This window comes from Oryzias latipes, chromosome 17 (genome assembly GCF_002234675.1).
Source record: "Oryzias latipes chromosome 17, ASM223467v1".
NCBI classification, from domain to species: Eukaryota; Metazoa; Chordata; class Actinopteri; order Beloniformes; family Adrianichthyidae; genus Oryzias; species Oryzias latipes.
The window spans coordinates 8,685,961-8,707,356 of NC_019875.2; the positions used below are offsets into that span (position 1 = coordinate 8,685,961).

The 21,396-nt window shown below is 39.5% G+C and overlaps 1 protein-coding gene across 1 annotated transcript; it reads right to left on the reverse strand.

The window, feature by feature from the left end:
* Positions 1–929: 929 nt before the first annotated feature.
* On the reverse strand, positions 930–19,084 carry retreg1 (reticulophagy regulator 1). Its single transcript, XM_011486275.3, has 9 exons — positions 18,840–19,084; positions 18,159–18,265; positions 17,595–17,625; positions 4,220–4,337; positions 3,505–3,589; positions 3,209–3,331; positions 2,746–2,816; positions 1,832–1,955; positions 930–1,758 (listed from the first exon to the last, which is right to left on the reverse strand). The coding sequence occupies exons 1-9, from the start codon at positions 19,034–19,036 to the stop codon at positions 1,256–1,258; spliced, it is 1,359 nt and encodes a 452-aa protein (XP_011484577.1). The 5' UTR covers positions 19,037–19,084; the 3' UTR covers positions 930–1,255.
* Positions 19,085–21,396: the final 2,312 nt, after the last annotated feature.

The window sequence follows — 21,396 nt, forward strand, 5'->3', positions numbered from 1 at the left end:
ACGTCACAGCTGGTGAAGAAAGCTCATCAGCGGCTGTACTTTCTGAGGAGGCTGAGGAGGTTCGGCATGTCCCCGAAGATCCTCAGCAACTTCTACAGCTGCATGGTTGAGTCCATCCTGACCAGCTGCATCACAGTGTGGTACGGCAGCTCTACCGCCATGGACCGCAAACGCCTGCAGAGAGTGGTAAAGACTGCGTCCAAGATCACCAGGACTCCTCTTCCCTCGCTGCAGAGCATATACAAACGCAGGGTCTGCAGGAGAGCTGCCTCCATCATCAAGGACCCCACCCACCCGCAACGAGGACTGTTCACTCTCCTCCCCTCAGGACGGAGGTACAGGAGTGTGAAGTGCAGGACCACCAGATTTAGGAACTCTTTCTTTCCCTCTGCCATCAGACTCCTTAACAGCTGACTGGAGTCTGGAAAAACAAACTGCACCTTTGCTTATCCTAATTGTTGCTATTGTCACTGTCACTTTTGCACATTTGCACTTTTACAACAGCCACTCGACATCTTGTGTTTTTGTGTGTATGATGTGAGTGAATTGTTTTTGTTTCCTCTATACTTTTGGGCATTCGGAGCAGACAGCAAAGAAATAATTTCATTGTGCAGGGAAACCCGTTTCTTTACTGTGCATATGATAATAAACCCTTTGAATCTTGAATCTTATCTGGCGAAATCTGAACTGAAAACCTTGAAGGCTTTAAGAAATATTATTTGTGACACTGTTGGTCCTAGATTATGAAAAAAACACCTTCAAAGTTTTCCTTTTTAATTGTGATCATTTGTTAATTTGGATTAATTTAAAAAATATAATAATAATAATAAAACTCCACAATAAAGTGTCATTGATGTATTTTTCATAAAATGTGTTTAAAAAAAAAGAAAAAAGTTACATTTTATCTCATAAAGCGAAAAACATTAAGATGCATTTCGATTTTTTTTATTGCAATTTTCAATATTTCCTTTAGCATAAGATCTAATAGATTTCTTTTTGGTTGTTGTGTTTTTCAGACGTGAGTAGAGTCTTATTCTGTGTGGTTTTAAACGCTCTACGTGGATTGGTTGGCCTTGAGTACCTGTGATCAGACGTCTCAGCCTACAAACACACTACATCTGTGAAACCAGTCCTCTGAAGTTTTCTTTTTATAAACCAGATAATATAAAGACAATGGATTTTCTAACAAGTGTGACCATGTTGCCCCCATTACTCCTGCATGTCCTCTGTGACCCCCTTCCCCTGCATTTTCATGTCAATGGCGTCTGAGGAGTTTGGAGAAGAATCCAGAGGATGCTGGCTTTTCAGACTCCATCTGTGTTTCCCCTGTGGACTTTAGTTTCTCCTCTCCCAGCCCCAGCTCCCCTTCCAGTTGCTCTAACTCTGACTGGTCCAACAACTCAAAGTCCTCCACCTCGCTGTCGGACTCCTCCATCAACTCCAGCAGCCGCTCTGACTGTGGGAGTCTGGATGGTTCAGGGTCTCCGGTGAAGGCACAGACGGCAGCTTCTATTCTCTCCTGGATGGCAGCTGTGACTGCAGCTGTCAGAACATCTTCTGCCATCTGGTTGACCAACTCCAGGGTTTTGTCTGCGTGTTGATCCATGCCAGAAAAAAGTGCACGCTTTGACGGCTGTTGAGGTGGAGCACATGGAAGGCTGAGGCTGAGGTCATCGTCGTCTCCATTTGTGGTGGTGCCATTATCGAGTGAGGGGAAATCAGCGAGGCCGCCGGTGAAGGCTTCTTCTTTGTCCAGATCTGCGGTTTGAAAGAGCATCAAGGTGAGGCGCAAACAAAAAGCTTTCAGAAAGGTGGTAAAAACCAAACGCACCCTCTGAGTTCTCCGTCTGCGGCGTGTGTCCCTCTGACAAGGTAAAGGTACCGTTGTCCGTCCACGTCACGTCGGACACCTCCGTGTCTGAGACGCACATTTCCTTACAAACTGTGGAGTCGAGCTGCCGCGAAAATATGAGGAGAAAACAAAAAGAATCTCATTTGTTTGATCAGGATTTCTGTCATTTTGAGTTGAGCATAGAAAATTCTGGTCCACCAAAGTTATCTGTTGTGTTTCAGCTTCATAATCAGGATCTCATACGTGAGTGATATCATTGAGTTATAAACTAGCAGGACGGAGTGTAAACTGACAGCTCTCAGGTAAGGGTGATGGGAAGGATGGTGGGGTTGCTTGCACCAACAGTCCCGCTCAGAACTCAGTGTCAAACTTCTAATAAACTACCGCCGCTCTGCAAAAACTAGAAAAACGACAAAGGTTTTCTGGCTAAAATCGACATAATCATAATTAAAAAAGCACTGGGAATGCTTTTACAATAGATCAAAAGATGGTTGGAGTTCGGCTTTAAAACCCTTCTAACTGTGATACAACACTCTAGATGGCGCTCTCCAGGTTGGTGGGATGTCATTTCAATAGTGAAATTATTTCTGTTTTCTAACATAAGCAAAAAAAACGACCACATTTTGTGACTGTACATGTGTTCATTTTTGTCCCTCCATTGACAGACATTAAGTTTCCATAGTGACACGTCGTGAGATGTGGGTCAGATTTGTTTCTCATCATCCTTCCGAGCGAAAGTAATTCTATTTGGATAACCTATAAATGGAGGAAGGAAACGGTGATGAAGGCTTGGACGTTTTAAGCTGAAGTCTGGGCATTAGGATGAGAGCCATTAGCTGTGACCCTGTGAGTCAACAGAAACAGTATTAGATTAAAGGACATGAATTTCAAACCTTGGGGAACATGAGGGAGAGGTCCGACTCAACGCCGTCTTTCTCAGTCTGAGCCTGAATGAGTCTCTTCACTGGATGGAGGCAAACAAGAAAAAACAAACTAATTCAGTTTTCTGGTGGAACATTCAATAAGTCGTGGAGAAATTGTAGCTCATGAACAACACAAATCCAAACTTGCATTTGGTACTAATTGTAATTTTTTAAAAGTTACTTTCCAGTAGAGGGCAGTCTTTGAGTTTTTTTAATAAAAGTTTAGCAGGATTCACTGTGTGATCCGTATTTGAAATGCTCCAAGAAGCGCCCAAAAACCTCAAAGCTGTCTCTCAGATTCTACAAGCCCCGGTTAGCTTGACACATCAAACACAGATGAGAAAAATATTGTCTTGAAAAAGGCTAGGCAGACATTTGAACTCTAGTATACAAATAGCATGCACAGGAATAAAAAACAAAAACATTGTTTTACTCCGATCTTCCTTGATTTTTTGGAAAATGTCTCCAATGCCGAAGTCCAGCTTCTGCAGAACTGGCTCCAGCCACAAACTGACATCATGAGACGAAACCAGGGGCCACAGGAAGACACCCAGCACTTCACAGACACAACAACACAGAGGAGGGACACGTTAATTCACACAGCAGCTGCTGAAAGTCCCATGCTTTCACACTGCAGAAGGGTATCTGCATCTAATGTGTAACATGTAACTCCAGACACAACAAACTGGTGAACGTGATCGTCTACCTGCAGGATCTCTGCGGACTCACCTAGAATGTACGAGATAACAATCCCTGGAATGTAGCGTCCTAAGACAGCAAAGAAGGTGCACAGACTGCAAACCAGCAAACAGAACTGCAAGGGGAGGAAAAGCAAACAGGAGTGAGACAAGTCTCCTCTGATAGATCAATGCTGGTTATCCCAAAACAGCTGTTCACGGAGCACAAATCCAGCCCAGGTAAAAGTGGATGATGAAGATGCAGAGCAGAAATATAAACTGTCTTTTGCTTTGATCTTCTTAAAAGGTTAAATCCTTTAAAGGAAACAAAATTAATGAGGCCAGGTAGAATGTAGGTAGAAGGTAGAATTAAAAGTGAGGTACTGTTTGTCCATTTTTATGTTTAGATTTTTTTTTAAAAAGTCCGTAATGTATTTAAATGGATCCAATTTAGTGATCTGCAAAATCTGCTTTTCAACGACAAAAAAATCTAATAGAAATAGAAATAGTTTCTAAAAAACACAGAAACCATTAAATAGTATTTTTTCTTTTGGTGTTGGATTTTTCAATTACTATGTTGATCAAATAAATCTTTGTGTTGGAAAACTGAAACGTTCACACTTGATCCATCTGTTGTTAAACGTGAGCGACATAATGCTTCACTTAGGCCTTCTAACTCTCCCTGGTCCTGAATCTGACACAATCAGCTGGAAAATCTCCCAGGAAGCCCTGGACTGGAGCCTCCCGTCTGTACGTTTCCTCCTCACCTTTCCTGGGTTTTGCTGCTTAAAGGCCGACGTTTCCTGGAGGAAGATCTTCAGGGAGTCGCTGAACTGCAGTCCGCTCGCAGTTCGACTGTCCTCGCCCGGGTCGATGATCTCCCAACTGAAGACAAAACAGAGATGCAGAAAATGACCCAAATGACATGACAACAACCTTTTTTGTTGCAAAGATGAATGCTTTAAATCCATACAGCTGTTTCCAGTGGTGCCAAACACATCAGTGAAAGCTACTAAAGGATCAGCTGGGATTTAACTTTTTGCTTGCTCCTTGAACTGTCTTATTGTGGATTCACTTTGTTCTTTCCTGTCAAAAGAAAGTCAAATAAGTATTTCAAAGCAATAACAAGATTTTTTCGGTTTTGTAAAGGACATATCTGAAAAAGAAAATGCATGTGAAACTACAGCAAACTACCCCTGCTGAAGTGCAGACTATTGTCTTCTTTCTGTTTGGGTTTGGTAAAAACTCTTGTGCAGGATCCGTCCTCTATTGCTGATCCAGAATGCTGCGTGGGTCACACCAATGTTTCCATCTCTGCTTCCTGCTGCAGCACATTTTCACCTTGGGACTCTTTCTTACACAGCAGTCCAACAGTTCCTGATCAGCTAAAGGTGCCAACAACCAAAGAGGTCCACAATTGTCCTGTTTGTGTAGCTGTTGTTGAAATGTTTAACACAATCTTAACAGATCTTTCCAGCTACATTCACACCGCCCTCAGCAATGCGCTTTCAAGCAACCACTTCCAATAAAGTCTATGTATTCGTACATAAATGTGCATTTTGGGCGTCCGCATTCAAAACTCGTGTGTAGCTATGCATTGCACTGTAAATATTTTTTTTAAATGCATTCAAATTTGCACGAATAATTCTGCATAACTGCAAGACTGCAAAAGGCAAAGTGTGTTATAGTTGGGGACCACTGTAAACCGCATGAAACCAGGTGGGATTTGGATTTAGGTTCTGCTACCTTCCCTCTTTTTTTAAAAAAAAAGGGAAATTCTAATGACAAATTGAATTAAGATTGTGGGTTGAGACTCTGGTTCCTTTTTCTCTCATCAATTAGATGGGATTTATTTCTTTTCTGTTCTTTAGGTCAGCATATAGATGACCCTTTGCCAAAGACAGAGGCTCTCCTATAAGTTCTGACTTCTGAGGGTTTTCTAATAATAAAACCAAGAGAGAAAAAAGGTAAATTAAGATTTTAACATGGATTTCTACCAGCAATAGTGTTGAGCTCATCTGTATGACAAAAGGCAGAGTAAACACATCCAATAATGCATTTGGGAAGAGAACAACCCTATTGGGTCTCTCAGGACTCATTGGAAACAGTTTTTGAGTTGTTGCATGAATAAAGAAAAAAAAATGTTATTTTTTTTTCATAAATGTGGTGTCACAGACTTTTCTTTCCCATGAAACACCTGTTTATCTCAACTACATGATTCCCACTATGTTTTTTACAAATGTATTGGAATATTACAAAATAACTATAGACTAATGTCACAAACATTTGAGCTTTTGTCACATCACAGCGAAACAACGTGGAAACTCATCAACTTTATTGTTTTAAATAAATGATGGTTAAAAACGTGAATCCTCGGAGATTGCAAACAAAAACAAATATGTCATCAAAAATATTCCTCTTAAAATTAACAATCACTTGTGGAATCATTAAATGGCTAAAATACTAAATGAATAGTTAATCAATGGTGGAAAAACTGTAGAACAAGTGATCTGTGGACAAATCTAAGGAAAAAAATCCAGATTCATTATATTTGTTTATCCCTCTGGCTGGCAGCTCTTAAGGAAAACTCAGGCCTTAACTAGGCGACTGCAAATTAACATTTGTTGGCAGCTGCTGAGAATAGAAACCTGCAGCATGGTTGCTAATCCAGGTCACACGAACAGCTGTTTAACTTCACATGAACATTTTTATTCCAAAAAAAACTGAAACTGCATGAAAAAAAAGCAAAACTTGAGTCCTGAAAATAATATAGATATAAGGCCCAGGGTTTAATTAATTTCAAGTGTTTATTGGTTTCTTTTTACATAAATTGGGGTTCCAGCTCTTGTTGCTGTTAACTCTTCAGTATATCCCATCAGGGGTCGCCACAGCAAATCCGCTTCACTGATTCACACAAGTTTGGCAGGGAGTTTTAAGCTGGATGTCCTTCTTACACGACTTAGTATTTTCTCCGGGCTAGGGACCGGCACAGGGAGATCCAGACTTGGGGCCCCCCTGTGCCTACACAGTTAGGCAGGAGCGTGAAAGGTCTTGCCTAAGGACCCACAGTGGATTAAGCTCATTGCACCATGGGAAGCAAACCCTGGTTTCCTGCGAGCCAGGGCTACATCCAACCAGCCAAGCCACAAAAGTATAATTTTTTTAAAGGAATTATGGAAATGAACACACATTTCACATTTCACAAAATCAGATGACTCAAACACAGCTAAATTCAACATGATGGATGTAAAAAGTAGGAGACGAGAAGGGATGAGAGCACAGAGGATCAACTATAGAACCAAAAATGTGGATTTAAGACACTACAGGTGATAAACATCTGGGATGACTGGTCACTTTAACTTGGAGGGACTTTAACTGGAAACAAAGAGCTGGACTAATTAAAATGAACACAAGATGAACTTAACACAGAACCTTAACTAAGAAATCAACAAAAAAAACTAAATTTTTAAAAACATTTGTGAGGAATCTGCATAAAACCCTGCTAGAATGTGGGTGGTGTATGCACTCCAAACAGAAGGTGGCAGTATGCTCTAAAAACCTTTTTTTATTTTTTTACTGGTTTACCATCTATGAATGGGTGACAAATGTCTTACAGGTCACTAAAAATTGACTTGAGTTGAAGTCTAATCTATATTTTTCACTATGGTTTGTCTTATTTAGCTCAATCTTTGCCATTTCCAATGTCTTTTTAATGCCGAATCATTTTGAGCAACTGTCATGTGACGGGGGGAGTCACTAGCTGACTTCATAGCTTTGAAGAATCGTGGTATGAATCCATTAAACCGTGTTTCTGTTTCAATTCTGCAAACAAACCCACTTGATTTCTACTAACAGCAGTCAAGCACAGGGCGGAAAATCAGTCAAGCATGGTGGGGGTACAACGTTCTCAGGTACAATACTTGGTGTGAATGCGCTACACGTTATGTTTAAAGGGCTTATATCATGCTTCTCTTAAGCTTTTTATACTAAACAGCATCCATGTATATGATGATATATTACCTTTGGAACACAAAATAAGACTTTTTTAAAATTAAATATTAGTTATTTTCATGAATTTCTTTCCTACCCGTAATTAAGACGACTGAATCTCTGAGGCTCCGCCTTTCCCTCCACGTGGGTGCCACCCATTTCATGACGTCAACCTAGAGCCGGCCTTAGCAGCGTGTCTGCGTCTCGCCCATGAAAACAAACAACATCCAAACTTTTTGAGAGGTGGATGTGCATATTGTGCAAAATGTAAGCGGTTCAGCCAAATACCACTAGCTCCATTGAGAAAGTGGGTGTGTCTGTTAACCTGGGGGCGGTGCTAGCAGCTAAGACTCTTCCTGGAAGGGGCTGTTCTCACTGGTCTACATCACAATGTGAGAATCCGCTCGTTTTTGTGGATTGGAAGGGGCTGGTATCAGAGCACAGGTTTTTAGAGGAATACTCAGAAATGTGTGAACGAATCAAAATACCACTTTGGGGTTTCTTTTCGTGAGGAATGAACATTATGAAACACTTAAAAGCACAAGAAATTGATTTTGCGTGATATAGTCCCTTTAAATTATCAAGTTGCAGTTTATCGTTTGGCTTTGGACTTTTTCAAATTGTTTTTCACTTTATTCTTATGGTAAATCTGGTCAAAGACTGAAGAAATTACTGACAGTAGCTTGTTTTTTAGCTTTCTAATATAAAAACTTTTCCCGAAAGGAAAATAAGGGGACCATGAAACACAGGTTACATTGTGCTGACTTTGCAACATGGTTAGGAAAAAAAAGACGGTGCTACTCCTTCAAACGGATGAGAGATCCTCAATCTGACAAGATTCCCAAAGAAAATGTTTGTATGTTTGTGCTTTGATCTTTGGGATTCATTCCTGACTGCTGAAGATGGTAGACAGATAGGACCAAATGAAACGGATGCAACAGTTGTGGGACTCAATTCTCTAGCCAACTTTCATAAGGAAAGACTGAATAAATCAAAAGGTTTTATTGTTAAAACCCACAAATGTTGCATATCTTAAGAAGAGGTTCTCTTAGTTTACATGAGTCACATGCTGTGTGTGCTCCATGAATACTTTGGATACTGAGAAGTGACTAGATCCTGTTTCATTACGCCACAGTGTCAAACAACACCATCGGTAACAACTTCCGCTAACTCTTCCCACTGGAAAAACTCGTCAGTCTAAGTGGGGAGGGCGTCAAAGGGCCAGCAGGAGCAGCTGTCGGGCAGACTTCACTTTTTACCCAATCAGTAATCTCAGAGACAACACTGGGGGCGGCATGTCTGAACCTCTAACAAGCCCGCTCATGTAAACATGGAGCAGACAGACAATGCCAGGAATGGCGCCAAAAACATCCTGCTTGCTTTAGATGGCGAGGCCGGCTCATGGAACGATGTTTACACACCTGTTCTAGTGGGCATTCACCAAAGCTAACCTGATTTGAATGCTAACAATGACCTGTTTGTGTAACGCACGCAGACTAAATCAGTCCCCGCTGATCAGAGCCAGCATGGATGCGTTTGAGCAACATGTGAAACTGAATGCTGAAAGGACCACAAGGTGATGAGGAAAGCTATGCTGCTTCAGTCATGTGATGATGCTCTCCAAAGTCAACAGATTTGTAAATTTGGATTTTTTAATGTGAAGAATGAACAAAACGTGGGATGAAAACTTGTGAACCAGATATGGTGGACAGAATTTACTTTCCAAACATAACCCTTAGCAAAACAGTAGTGCAAAGGTTTATTTTAGCATGTATACTACTGTAGATCATGTACGTGTGGTGTAGGAAAGACGCTAACTAAATACTTCTTCAGACTAAATTTTAAGTTTACAATTTATAGGTGGTAGATAAAAAAGTATACTGCTTAAATTATAGCCCAGAGTAAGCACATCTGTATATTTAACTTGACCACTGTTGGCTAAGGGAAGCTAAACTCTGACTACTTTAAAAGGAACTAAGAGGTTTTTGAAAGCTACGTTTACACAGCCTTCCGTTCAAGCGGCCACTTCCCGATAAAAAGTCTATGCAAATGTGCGTTAATGTAGTCTTTTGCATTAAAAACTCTCACATTCACGAGAAGCTACACAAGCTTCTTCTACCATTTTCAGGCTCCATGTGCAAATTGTGCGGCCAATGAAGACACATTGCAAGTTAAACTAGGTTAAACTTGACCAATCAGTGACTGGGATTTGGTAGTGATGTATGAATGGTATCTCTTTTAATTCACAGAAGTGCCAACCCTTTGAAAAGTGATTGTAAAGGAGAAATTAATAATTTTGGTTTGTGCCAGGCGGGAATTTTATAACACAAAGACTTTCATATGTTGAAATACAGCTGTAAAAGAAAAAGCCTGGAGCAAGGTTCACGAGATTTGCAGCGCTTTGACATTTCACCAAGCCCCTTCCAACTGTAGGTGGCAGACATGTGCTAGTAAACAGTAGGAAAATAAAGAGAGGAAGAAGCCCCTCCCTGCCTGTCTAGTGTGAACACCATGGACCATGTTATTGAAAGTGTGTTAAATGCCCAGTGTGTAAGTAGCTTTAGAAGTCAAAGTCTTGAAGTCCATAGAATAACAACTGTCGATGAAATCTAGGAGTGGTTAAATAGGATTTCTAATGGCATCATTCTAAACAGACTTCAATCTACCAAGGGATTGACAACTATTCAACGGTTCATCATAGAAACTTTCTATATTTTTTTGTAAAGATATCTCCACCATGGTCTTCTTTGGCTATTATATTCCATCTCAGCTTAGATAAAAAAAAAACATTGTGAAGCACGGAGATGGAGGGTTGATAATTAGGGTTTTTTGACAACCTGGATCAGGAGTACCCAGCCAATTAGAACATGCCAGAACAGGTTATGTTGAAGAACAAGTGCCTGCCCCTGATTTAGAAAGATCTTTTTTCAGTCATAACAACAAGATCTTTAAAAAAATTCTGTGTTTAAAGCTTCACAACATTTGTCATCCACCCACTGAGATCAGGTCACAAATATTACAGACAGAAAATTTCCAAAAATCTTTTAAATTTTTCCAAAAAGAGAAGAGATACTTAAAGACTTAAAGAGATTGTTGGCTTTTTATGAAGACACACATTCGTACCTGAGACCAGTCCCACAATCTTCTCGAGACATCTCCAAAACCTTGATGTACTTCCAAACACCTGATGGCAAAACTAAAAGCAGCCAAGAAGTTTATGACAAGTAAAAATTGAATGACAGAAAGCAAAAATGCTTTGAACAGGTTTCTTCCAGCAGTGAAACAAAGCTATATCAGGGCTTAAGAAGCTCCACGGCTTGACAGCAGCTTCTGTTTATACTCAATGAAGCCCCGGTTGGAGTATTTCAAGAGGCTCCATCTAAAAATAAACTGGGTCACACTACATTCCAGCCATCAGCCATCAGAGCACAGAGGAATGGGGTTGAGCGTGAGGTGGGGGCTGAAGCAGTCGCCACCACCAACCCAACATCTTTCCAAACACAACTCCTCGTGTTTCTGAGTCATATGACACAGATGGAAAATGAGATGTCACTCATTCAGAGACTTAGTTGGAGACTCGGAAACAATGTTTGTGTTCAAAACAAAGACGGATATTATCAGTAGTTTAATGATGAACCCTTTGGGGAAAATGTTACTATCATACCCATTCAATGCAAACATGTAGAGACAGTTCCACTTGATTTTGGCATTACAAAACCCCCATGACAAGGTTTTACAGCTTTTTTTGCAGAGAATGTACAAAGTCCTGGAACTCATTCGGTCATTCTACGATGTTCGACTAATCCTGACATTCATGAAACATAAAGACTGGACAGTAAATAGAGTAAAATGACCAGTTGAAGACTTTTGATGTTTTAAAGTTACCAAGTTTCTTCCTAATCTACCAAGCTTTCACTCAGTGAGCCCAACGGTGGTGGTTTACTTCCAAATGGACTTCTACTGGATGTCTCTTACATAGGTAATAGGTGAGTTTATAACCAACAATAATACTGAAAAATAAGCAAAATTCTAAAATGTTGGCATGAAATAAAGAGTTTTCTAGAGATTTTGTCATCATAACCTCCCTCTCTGCCAATAGAAAATGTTTAACTTCCAGGCCAACCAATTCTGTCACCACTTTTTTGCATTACGGACGCCGCCATGTTGGAACCACAAATCGTCAGTGAGCAGTGATTGGTCCAAGTCAGTCTGAGTCAACATTTCCATGACAACCACTCACCAATCAGGAGTGAGCTTGTTGGATGTCCACATCCCTATCGCTTGAAAACGGGCTTGGGAGAAACTGTCAATCAAACGCTTCAAATGTTTGATGGGAGATCACCTACTTTTATTGAGGCATCTGAGTGGTCAGTATATAACTTGAATAGTTTACATTTGAAACGATCATGAGAAAAAAACACAGTATTATCAAGAAGAATGGTTATTCTGACAAACACAGTGACTGAGTAATAGCTGTTTATTTAACAATAGAAGTCAATTGGATTTTGGCTTTTTGGATCCAGTGGGTACTTCCTATTTGGAACACGAGGAGGGAGGGGTCACTCAGTCTAGTTCTCATAAACAACATATGATCAAAACACTAAGGTTTGGTAAAAACTCTTGATGTTCCTTTGACAAAACTAACATCCAATCAGAGAGCTCATCCAGAAGCACACCCCTTTAGTGTAAAGTGATCTGATAGGCTCCATCTCCAAGAGTCTGAATCCGAGGGAAAAACAGCCAACTCACACACAAACACACACACACATGTGCCATAATCACACACAGCTCAGGTTTCACAACTCTTAAGACAGCCTGTGCTTGTTATTGAAACATGGCATTGCACTCTCTCCTCAAAAATAAATACACAAATGGAAAAAGGTCAGATGACATTTGTCTGCTGTTAGTCTACCATCAAAACAAACACACAAATGTCCTCTGAGCAGAAAAACTGACTGTCTGTCAACAGAATCATGGAAAAGAATTGACAAAGCTTGTAGACCTCATGTAAACACAGCCCCACCCACCACAGGTGAAAGGGTCGCCTGAGTTGGTTTGAAACACCTCAACGTGTTTGTCTGAAGCTGTGTGACTGTAAGCCTGATGGGCGGGAAAAGTACTGCTTCTGTTTTCATTTCTTGTCTGATGATGAGTTTGTTCAACATACTGACCAAAACTGTTGAAATGGCGGGGGTGGGGGGTGGGGTTTAAAAACTGATAAAATAATAACCTTTAAATTCAGCTTTTTTTTTTACACAGGTTGGCTTACATAAAAGTACCTCAGCATATATACCTCTGATATAATTGGATTGACCTATATTCAAGTATTGCCCTGCGACGGAGTGGTGACTTTTCATCCCTGCCTTCACTCCACAGTAGCTGAGATAGGCTCCAGCAACGCAGTGACCCCAAAAGCAGTTCAGAAAATGGATGGATGGATGGATGGATTTGATTTATGTGTATCAGGCTAGAACTAATGTGCAATGAGATAACATTTTCCTTGAAACCACCTTCACCTTTACACACCGGGACGAATATTCGCCAGGCGTTATTCGCCAGCGTTTTTCGCCACATTTTTTGTCTTCACACCCAGGCGATTTTCGCTGACGATGAGCCGAGTGGACATGAAATTTCATTCCCTGACATTAGATGGCGCTTAATGTAAAACAGAAATACTCCTGTACACAAGGTGGCGCTGCGCAACTTTACGCTTCTTAAAGTCGCTTTTCACTCAGAAGAAGAGAGCAAGTATTTACGCGCTTGTCAGAATAATACAAAGAAAACATGAATATTTCAAGCACCAGTTGCTCCAACTGGTGCTTGGTTCGGGGATATTTTAGAATGTCCGTCATTATTTCTTCGCGGCTGTGTAGACGCTACTTGGCGTCTATCTTCTTCGCTGGTATGTGTGCTCAAAAAGGCAGTTTTGTGTTTGAGCGCCCCCAAGTTGTGTTTTACTGTAACTTCAGAAGCTCCAGACATGTGTGTAAAAGCGCCATTCTCATTGGTCGAATAGATTTCGATGCGACGCTTCAAAAAAAAAAAACGAACACGAGGCGTTTTTTTTTTTGACGCTTTGACGCGTGGCGTTTTTTCGCGTCGGTGTGCACACTCTCATTGGTGCCCTTTGTTTAGTCACGAGGCGTTAAACATCGGCGAAAATCGCGCGCGAAATTCGTCCCGGTGTGTACGGGCATTTAGGCTGGGCGATAAAATGAGAACGATATACGTGGTGACAGAACTTTTTCTCAAAAGAAAAATGAGTCTATAGCAAAAGACTTTCATGTTGAAGGGTCAGATCTTAACACGTGCCACTCACGAGCATTTTCTCCTCTCTGGCGAGTAAACGTTTGCGTAAGCGTAGTCATGTTCATTTTCCCTCCTTTTTGTGAATTTCTTTTGTCCTCTCCTCCTCCTCTGCACGTGAGTGAAACAAGCGCACGCCACACAAGACACCCCTGAGGTTACTTCACAGGTTTTGAGTGATAAAACAGCAGAACATGTAGCAATTTTTAACAGTATCCAGTCAGAACTGGAGGATAAAGGTGCTTCAAATACAGCAGCAACAAACAGAGGGAGTGGTGTTGTTGAACGCTAATGCGATGATGCTATGCTAACGAGCTGCTCCATGTGTCACCTAAATATAAACACGGACCGGTTTCATTCATAAAAAACTGTATTTTCTAAATATAATAACAGAATTGAATCCACCGTGTTGTAGCAGTGTCTTTGTAGCATTACAGAGCTGGTATTACAGCAAAAACTATGATCTGTCAGATATGCTGAATCCTCCCGCCCCCCCTCCCTCATGAGAGCTGCAGCTTTAATGGCAATGATATTTAAGTAAAAAACATACCAAACTTTATACTCTTTTCAGGCTGTATTTGTCATGATATCATGTAAAATGTAATCACCTGGAGGCAGAATTAGGAAATCTATCATAAATCTGTCCTTGTTTTCTCAGCATGTTTGAATTTAGATGACAATAAAGACATGTTTATATCATTATAAAAATAATTTTATGCGATTTCATTTCCTTAAAAAAATTGTAGAAGGCATTTCTGTGTAAAATAGTATTATAATTTGGCTGGTAAAAAATATGTTTTAGCCAGTGATTAAAAAAAAGCATTTCAACCCCTGTGTAAGGTATTTGAGTTATTTAAAATCCGACAAAAAACTGAGTAACTAGTCATGTTCCTTCTAAAACTGGAAACACCATCAACCTTTTTGATCACCTGAAGCAGAGTCACCAAGCATGTTTAATCTCAGACTGAAATGAAAAATGATTCTCCAGCAAAAACAACAAAGGTAGGACCTGCACAGCAGCAACAGTCTAAACTACCAGAAGAAATTCAGGGAATTTGCTCTCAATTTTTAGCTCATTCACAGGATGTGGACAAAAATGTTTGTCAAGTTGTTCAGTAAAAATGTAAAACATTAACATTCATTCGTAGAATTTGCGTTTTTATCTGGAAATGATCATATAGTTCAGTGGTCTGCTTTATTTATGTTCTCTTCTGAAACTTGAGAACTTTTGCTTTAATTTTCAGTTTAGTTTGTAATATAAGTGCCTTTTCTTATTTGACAAAAAAACTGTTGCATCATGGTCCTTTGGTGCATCTGTTATGTTTAAAGTAAGATAGAAAAGAAATATCTAAATCTAAACAACCTGCTTATCATTACATATTTCTCTTATGAGTTCAATTTTACAAGTTACAAATGTTCATGTTAACAGAAACCACGATTATTTCACACTCCAACTTTAATTTTTTTTTAATTAAAAGAAATGTCTATTTTTGTTATTTTTGTAAATTCAGGACAATATATTAGCCCTCATATCTTCCTAACACAAACCTTTTTGATTTGAAGTTATTCAAACTTTTTTAAATTGTGACTGAAGCATTTATATAATGATGTTATCATTGGCAACATTTTATCTCTGTACATATTTTGACTCCCAGTTTCCTAAGTGAGCCAGTTTTGTTGCTGCCACCTAGTGGCTCTGCTCAGTAATACAGTTTAACCAGACTGCAGGTGTGCTGAAAACAAAGCCATTAAACAGCAGCGTTAAAACTAAATCTAGTGTTGTGTGATTTCTTTTTTACTGCATACAACCAACAAACACGCACAAACACAATTCGGCTCAGCCCAAATTCTGTCAGCCGGCATTTTTGAGTCAGCCGCTAATCTGCTGCAGTGCCCAGACCTTTGAGCCCGGCGGAGAATTACCAACAACTGACAGACCACAGCAGGTGGCCCCCACACAATTCCATGCTGCTGGCCAAATGTCAGAGTGACATGCAGTGTTTGACACAAATACAGGCAACGCTGACTGATCCAGACTCACTCCGCCCCACCAGAGAAGTTCAAGCAATAAATCAAAAAATAAAAACTTTCAGACCTGACTTCCCTCTGTTATGGTCAGATTTCAATATTAAACAGTCTTGTGGACGAAAATTAATTAATGGGAGAAGTTTACTAGAAAAACACAGCAGACCCAAAAAAAACTCAATTTGGATTATTTCCTAAAACATTTTAAGTAAAACTGTAATGAGACAGATGGGAAACTATCTAAGTGTGTTTGTGTGCTGTTACTTCTGGAATCAAACTAAAGGTATTTCAGAAGAACATCAGAGCAGCAATCAGGCATGGAGGTGGAAGTGGGATGGTTTGGGACTGCTTTTTGGCTTTTTTGATGAAAACAGGAATTTAGTTCTCTACAAAAAAAAAACAAACAAGGAAAATCCTGAAGGAGAAAGTCCTCTATCAGATCAGGAGCTCCAGCTACAGAACTCTTCATCTGATAGGATGAAAAAGAAATCTCAATCTGATCATCTCATCTCACCATCTGTTCTGATTAAGATGCTTTTTTGTGAACTTGAAGTCCCACTCTGGTCATCTTTTGATGTATTGAAAAAGCATTCCCAGTGGACTTTCAATGATGAGCATGTCTTTTAAACCAAAATCAAAAACCCTGTGTCATCATCTTCTAGGACATCATTTCTACAGAGCAGCAGAAGGTCATCAGAAATTCATCTCTGAGTTGTGAGTGGGAATAAGCCTGCTCCCACTTCCTGCCACCCATCTGTTTACCCTTTCTCCCTCTAGCTTACAGCCTCTCACACCCCCGACCTAACATTACAGGTGCAGCAAAAACGGCGAGCAATATTGGCGTTGTCCCGGCGAACAGTTTTGATCCAGATTCCAGCTCAGACGAGGAACACAAAGACGTAAACTGATCTATTTGTCTACAAGTGAATGCATCAGAATGAAGCGGAGCAAGGAGATTGTGGCCCCGCCCACAGTACCTTTGACATCACAAATACTTTTTTAAAAACTGCATCTTTTCATCTGTTCCTGATTCACATTGATTTGAATTAAGAAATACTCAGAAATGAAATTTTAAGCTTTTTTTTACATTATTAAATTGAATTATTCTTCATAATTGCACATAAGTGAATAAACAAAGCATCAGAGGGGAAAAAATACTTTTTGACAACATCAAACACATCACAACTTGCACAGTGTTATTACCATCTAAACTTTTCAAAAGCACAAAAAATGTTCCGTTAAAGAAACCTTTGTAGCATTTGATCATCTGCAGATGTTCGCTAACGAAACTAATTGAAGTGTTTTCTCGCTGCTAATTAGCAAACTAACCAAGTTTTCCTCCCAGCAGCGAGAGTCTGGGATCTGCAGCCGCAGGCTTCAATGAAGAGAGGTCACCTGCCGGGGCCTCAGCTTTATTACTGTCATCAGATCAGACAGTCAGATGGAATCAATCAGGTCTGCAGGGCAGACTCATCCTGATGCATCACAGAAGACATGGGTTGTCGTCAGGCTTTCCCATTGAAATGCTCACATCTAGAGCATCTGACGTTTAAGTATGAAAAACCCTAATGTTTCCTGCTGCCCCTTCAAAATACAATCATTAAGGCTGCAGATTGATGAAAACCAGGATTTTGCATTTGCAGCCAAAGATCTTATGTGATGGAAGAGGCTTCACTCTGACACAATTCTGCACACAATATAACAAAAACCAACCAGATTTTTAGAAAAGTTCAATATTTTCTCATTTTTTCTTTGTTGCATTTATGCAAATGTGACTTTCACATGTTTGCATCAACATTATTGAAGTGTGCAGCATCCTACCTTGCTGTCATGCTGCGCTGAGAGTGAAACCCTGTGGAACAAACAGAGCATTGATACTCATCACAGTGAACCAGATGACTCTGCAGAACAGGAAACAACAAACGTCATCTGTTTTAGTTTGGTTTTAAAGCAGGATAATATATTTTATTGCACATTATTAACTGCTTGAAGAACAAAAAGGCCTCTAAATCACTCTATGTCTTATTTTATTAAAATAATAAATACTAAACATTTCCTTTTTATTTGGAATATTTTTTAATTAAAAAAAAGGTATACAACAAATTTTATTATGAACTTTAATTAGCACAACTAGTTGTGAAAATTACAAATTTTTATTTCAGTTTTCAGTTTTTGAAGTGCCAGAGAGGTCAGTGAAGCCAGCACCACAAGTCTTTTTTTCTGGGTTATTTTAACACTAAATTGGGTTCAAACGGGACCACTATCGGCCCCAAAATAGTATTGTTCCAAAAATTAACCCCAAAATATATCCCAATATGAATGACGCAATAATTGGGTTCAAATAACCAAAGTGTTGTAAGAATGTGATTGAACCGGGGTGCTTACCGAAGAATCTACACTGAACGGCATCTCTGGCTGTTACCGTGACGACCGGCAAAGCCAGCAGGATGGCCATAAGGCTAAAGGTTCTAAAAGAGCTGAAGGCCACGAACCTGCGAAGAAAAAAAACATCATTCACACAACCTAAGTAGTATTTATGAATTCATTTTACTTTAAACCCCATCAATAATCGGTAAATACACAATTATAACATTATTTTTTTCTTTTGTATTTTGTAATTTAAAAGATGTATTTTTTTCTCCTCTGAAAATGACAATAATAACACAGTATTAATGTTTTTATAACTGTTTGATTTAAGGACTTTTTGATTACTTCTATAATAATAATAAGAAGAAAACAATTTAGTAAATAAATCAATAAAAGTAACTAATATAACAAAATCATAAAATAGATTAAATGCAGATAGATTAGCACACAAGTGTCAGTGACAGTTTGTTAAAAAAATGTTTATTTTTATAACGACTTTAGAATTTGTTTTGTTTTTTATAGTGACCACAAATGAGCTGTGATTAAGTTACATGTTTAAAAAAAGAAGTAAACAGCATTTTTTTAAATAATCTAACAAAATAACTTGCAATTTTAAATATCAATTATTATTATTTTATTAATTGAAAAAAAAAGCCTCGTCATTGTTTCTTTTGGATCTCCCTGCGTCATGCTGCTCACCAGACCGCCGCGTTGGCTGCAGTAAACGCGGCTGAAGTCCTGCACGGACTCTGCCTCCAGCTCACCAGGCCGGACACACTCCACCCTGCGCGGCCAGGATGCGTGTCCTCCCTTCTGGGAAGCCGGTTCACAGGTTCCGGATGCCCGGCAGCAGCCTCCGTCCCGCCGTCGATGCCTGCTTCCTTGGTCCTCAGCATCTTGAAGCCCCGGGGTCCAATGCTCTGCCGCTCCCTGCCTTCAACAGTTTATTATGCGCGTCAAGTTTCCGGAATTCTATATGGAGACTTCCAATATGGAGACTTCCGGTGTGCGGATTTAAAAAAATAAAAGAAAAGTATGTTCGGATTTTTTTTCTTAGAAGGCAAATAAATAAATACACCCATGATCGTTTTTTAAATATAGTAAGAAATATTTAGAAGGGTTATTCAGTTAGACCATGCTATTTTTTAGCCTTATATGGTATCCCACGGTCATGTATATATTACCTTTGGTACACAAAAGAACTTTTTCTTTTAATTAAGTATTAGCAATCTTCCTGCCCCGGCTTGAACTGTGACTGGGGACTTCACCCCATGCTGGGGCGAGGAAGCATGTGAGTGGGCGGCCTGACAGTGGATTTTAAGGTGTGGGTTGCAGCTGTGCAGGATCAGGGCATATTGAGCTTGGACTTTTTGAGAGCAGCCCGGTGTGTGTTGGACATGGGGAGGAACACGTTGGAGTGTGTTGGTGGTCCCACAGTACAAATGGTCCGACCTACTCAGGCCCAAACCCGGCCTCAAGAGGCATCAGGGGCGGCTGTGGCCCAGGAGTGTAAAAGATTTCTAGAAACTGTCTTACCGTTGAAGTCTTGGTTTTGGCAAAACAACACTGTGTGTAAGTCATATCAAACTGTAAACACATTTGATTGGCAACCTCTGATATCACCCAGAGGACTTTGAAAAATGAAGTCTGAAGTGTTGACTGGAAGACATCTTTGAGCAGAGATGTAGGCAGCACGTCGAGAGAGCAAGAGGATGACTTCATTGTACCAACTAATCTGACTAGCTCAGGGAGAGAAACGGGTGAGAATGTGTCTAAAATCACAGGCCAAGGTGGACTAAGATTAGAACCAGAACCAGGACCAGAACCAGCTTTGTGACACAGAAAGCTTCTCACCGATCTGACTTTTTCAATAAAAAATGATAAAAACTATTTGCAATCATCATTTGAATAGATGGGAATATACATAAATACAGAGCTATCTATCTATTCTATACATATATATATAAGTTAAAATTGTTGTTATTTTGTTGGCTGAAACAAACTCTTCACTGCATCTGGCCTTACTGGTAAACAGTGTTAGTTCTGCTGCCACCTAGCGGCCGTGATGACTATCGCATAATGTTCATAGAAGCACTTATTTTGAATTTATTTATAAATATTTTGACAGAAATAAACGAAAATGTTGTTTCGTTTATTATTTATTATATTGTTTCTTTCATTTTTCTACTATGAGTTTTAAAAAGAAATAGTTTAATATTACTATTGTGTTTTTATTATCCTTGCTTTTTTGTTTCTTTGGTTAAAGATGTGCTTTATTATTGGAATATTAATGCACTAAACTGAAATGAGTAACTTCAAAGGTTGCCAGTGAATCTAAACCTGTTGGGGAGAGTTAAATATATCTTGTTTTCTGTCAATGGAATTGTTTGTCTCTTTTTAATCAGTTTTTACTGAGTTTATTATTTTCTCTTCTGCTTTTGTTTAAATCAAAGTTTGCCTCGTTAGTTGGTGTTTAATAGTTGTTAGTATTGTGATCTCTTGCAGTGGTTAATTTAAGACATCTGGGGGTAAAGGTGCAGACCGTAGGCGTATATATACAGACAAAGAGGGGGTGGGTGGTTGAGGGATGAACACACTGATGAGTCTTTTTTCTATTGTGGAGTGGAGGAGGTTCCCACTTGAACACCGGTGATCTACACTCTTTCACCCACCATGCTTGTAAGTTACCTCAGATAATTATAAAACTCACTTTATTTGTCTGGGGGGAATTTTGGGTTTTTGAGGATTTTTTGAGGTTTCCTTATGGGTCTGACTATTATTCAAGCTTCTGCTGGGGTTTGCAAAATTCACTTGTGTATCCTCTAATAAAGAAATTTGCTTTAACATTATGAGAAAAATGACAATAATATGCTAAACACTATTTTACATCTAATTGTAGAAAATATCAATAGGTTAATTCTCAGATGTTTTTTCCTTTTAAAGAAGAGTTTGGCTGAATCAGCAGGTTAATGCTGAATATCACTGTATTTGACCCTTTCTAATTTTTTTGTTGTTTGCATATTTCTTACGTGTCAATGACCCGCATCATCAAAACCCTAATGTTTAGCAGATACCAAATAAGAAAACATGCAAAACAGTAATGTAGCTTGTAATGTAAAGTAAATAAAAGTTACAATTAAAAGTAATGTTTAGCTCGTGCTGATTTGCGGCGCCTTCCATCCGTGAAACCCGGGTTCGACTCCAGGCTGCTCCCTGTTCCCTTCTCTACCTTTGCCGGTTTCAAGCCCGGTTAGAG

Bases quoted from the DNA above. Each gene is read 5' to 3' on its own strand.
- retreg1 (XM_011486275.3), bottom strand. From the start codon at position 19,036: ATGCTGAGGACCAAGGAAGCAGGCATCGACGGCGGGACGGAGGCTGCT. The intron at 2,817-3,208 runs GTAAAACAATGT...GCCTCCATCCAG, and splicing joins AAAAATCAAGGAAGATCGGA to TGAAGAGACTCATTCAGGCT. The intron at 1,759-1,831 runs GTGCGTTTGGTT...TTCAAACCGCAG, and splicing joins GCAGACGGAGAACTCAGAGG to ATCTGGACAAAGAAGAAGCC.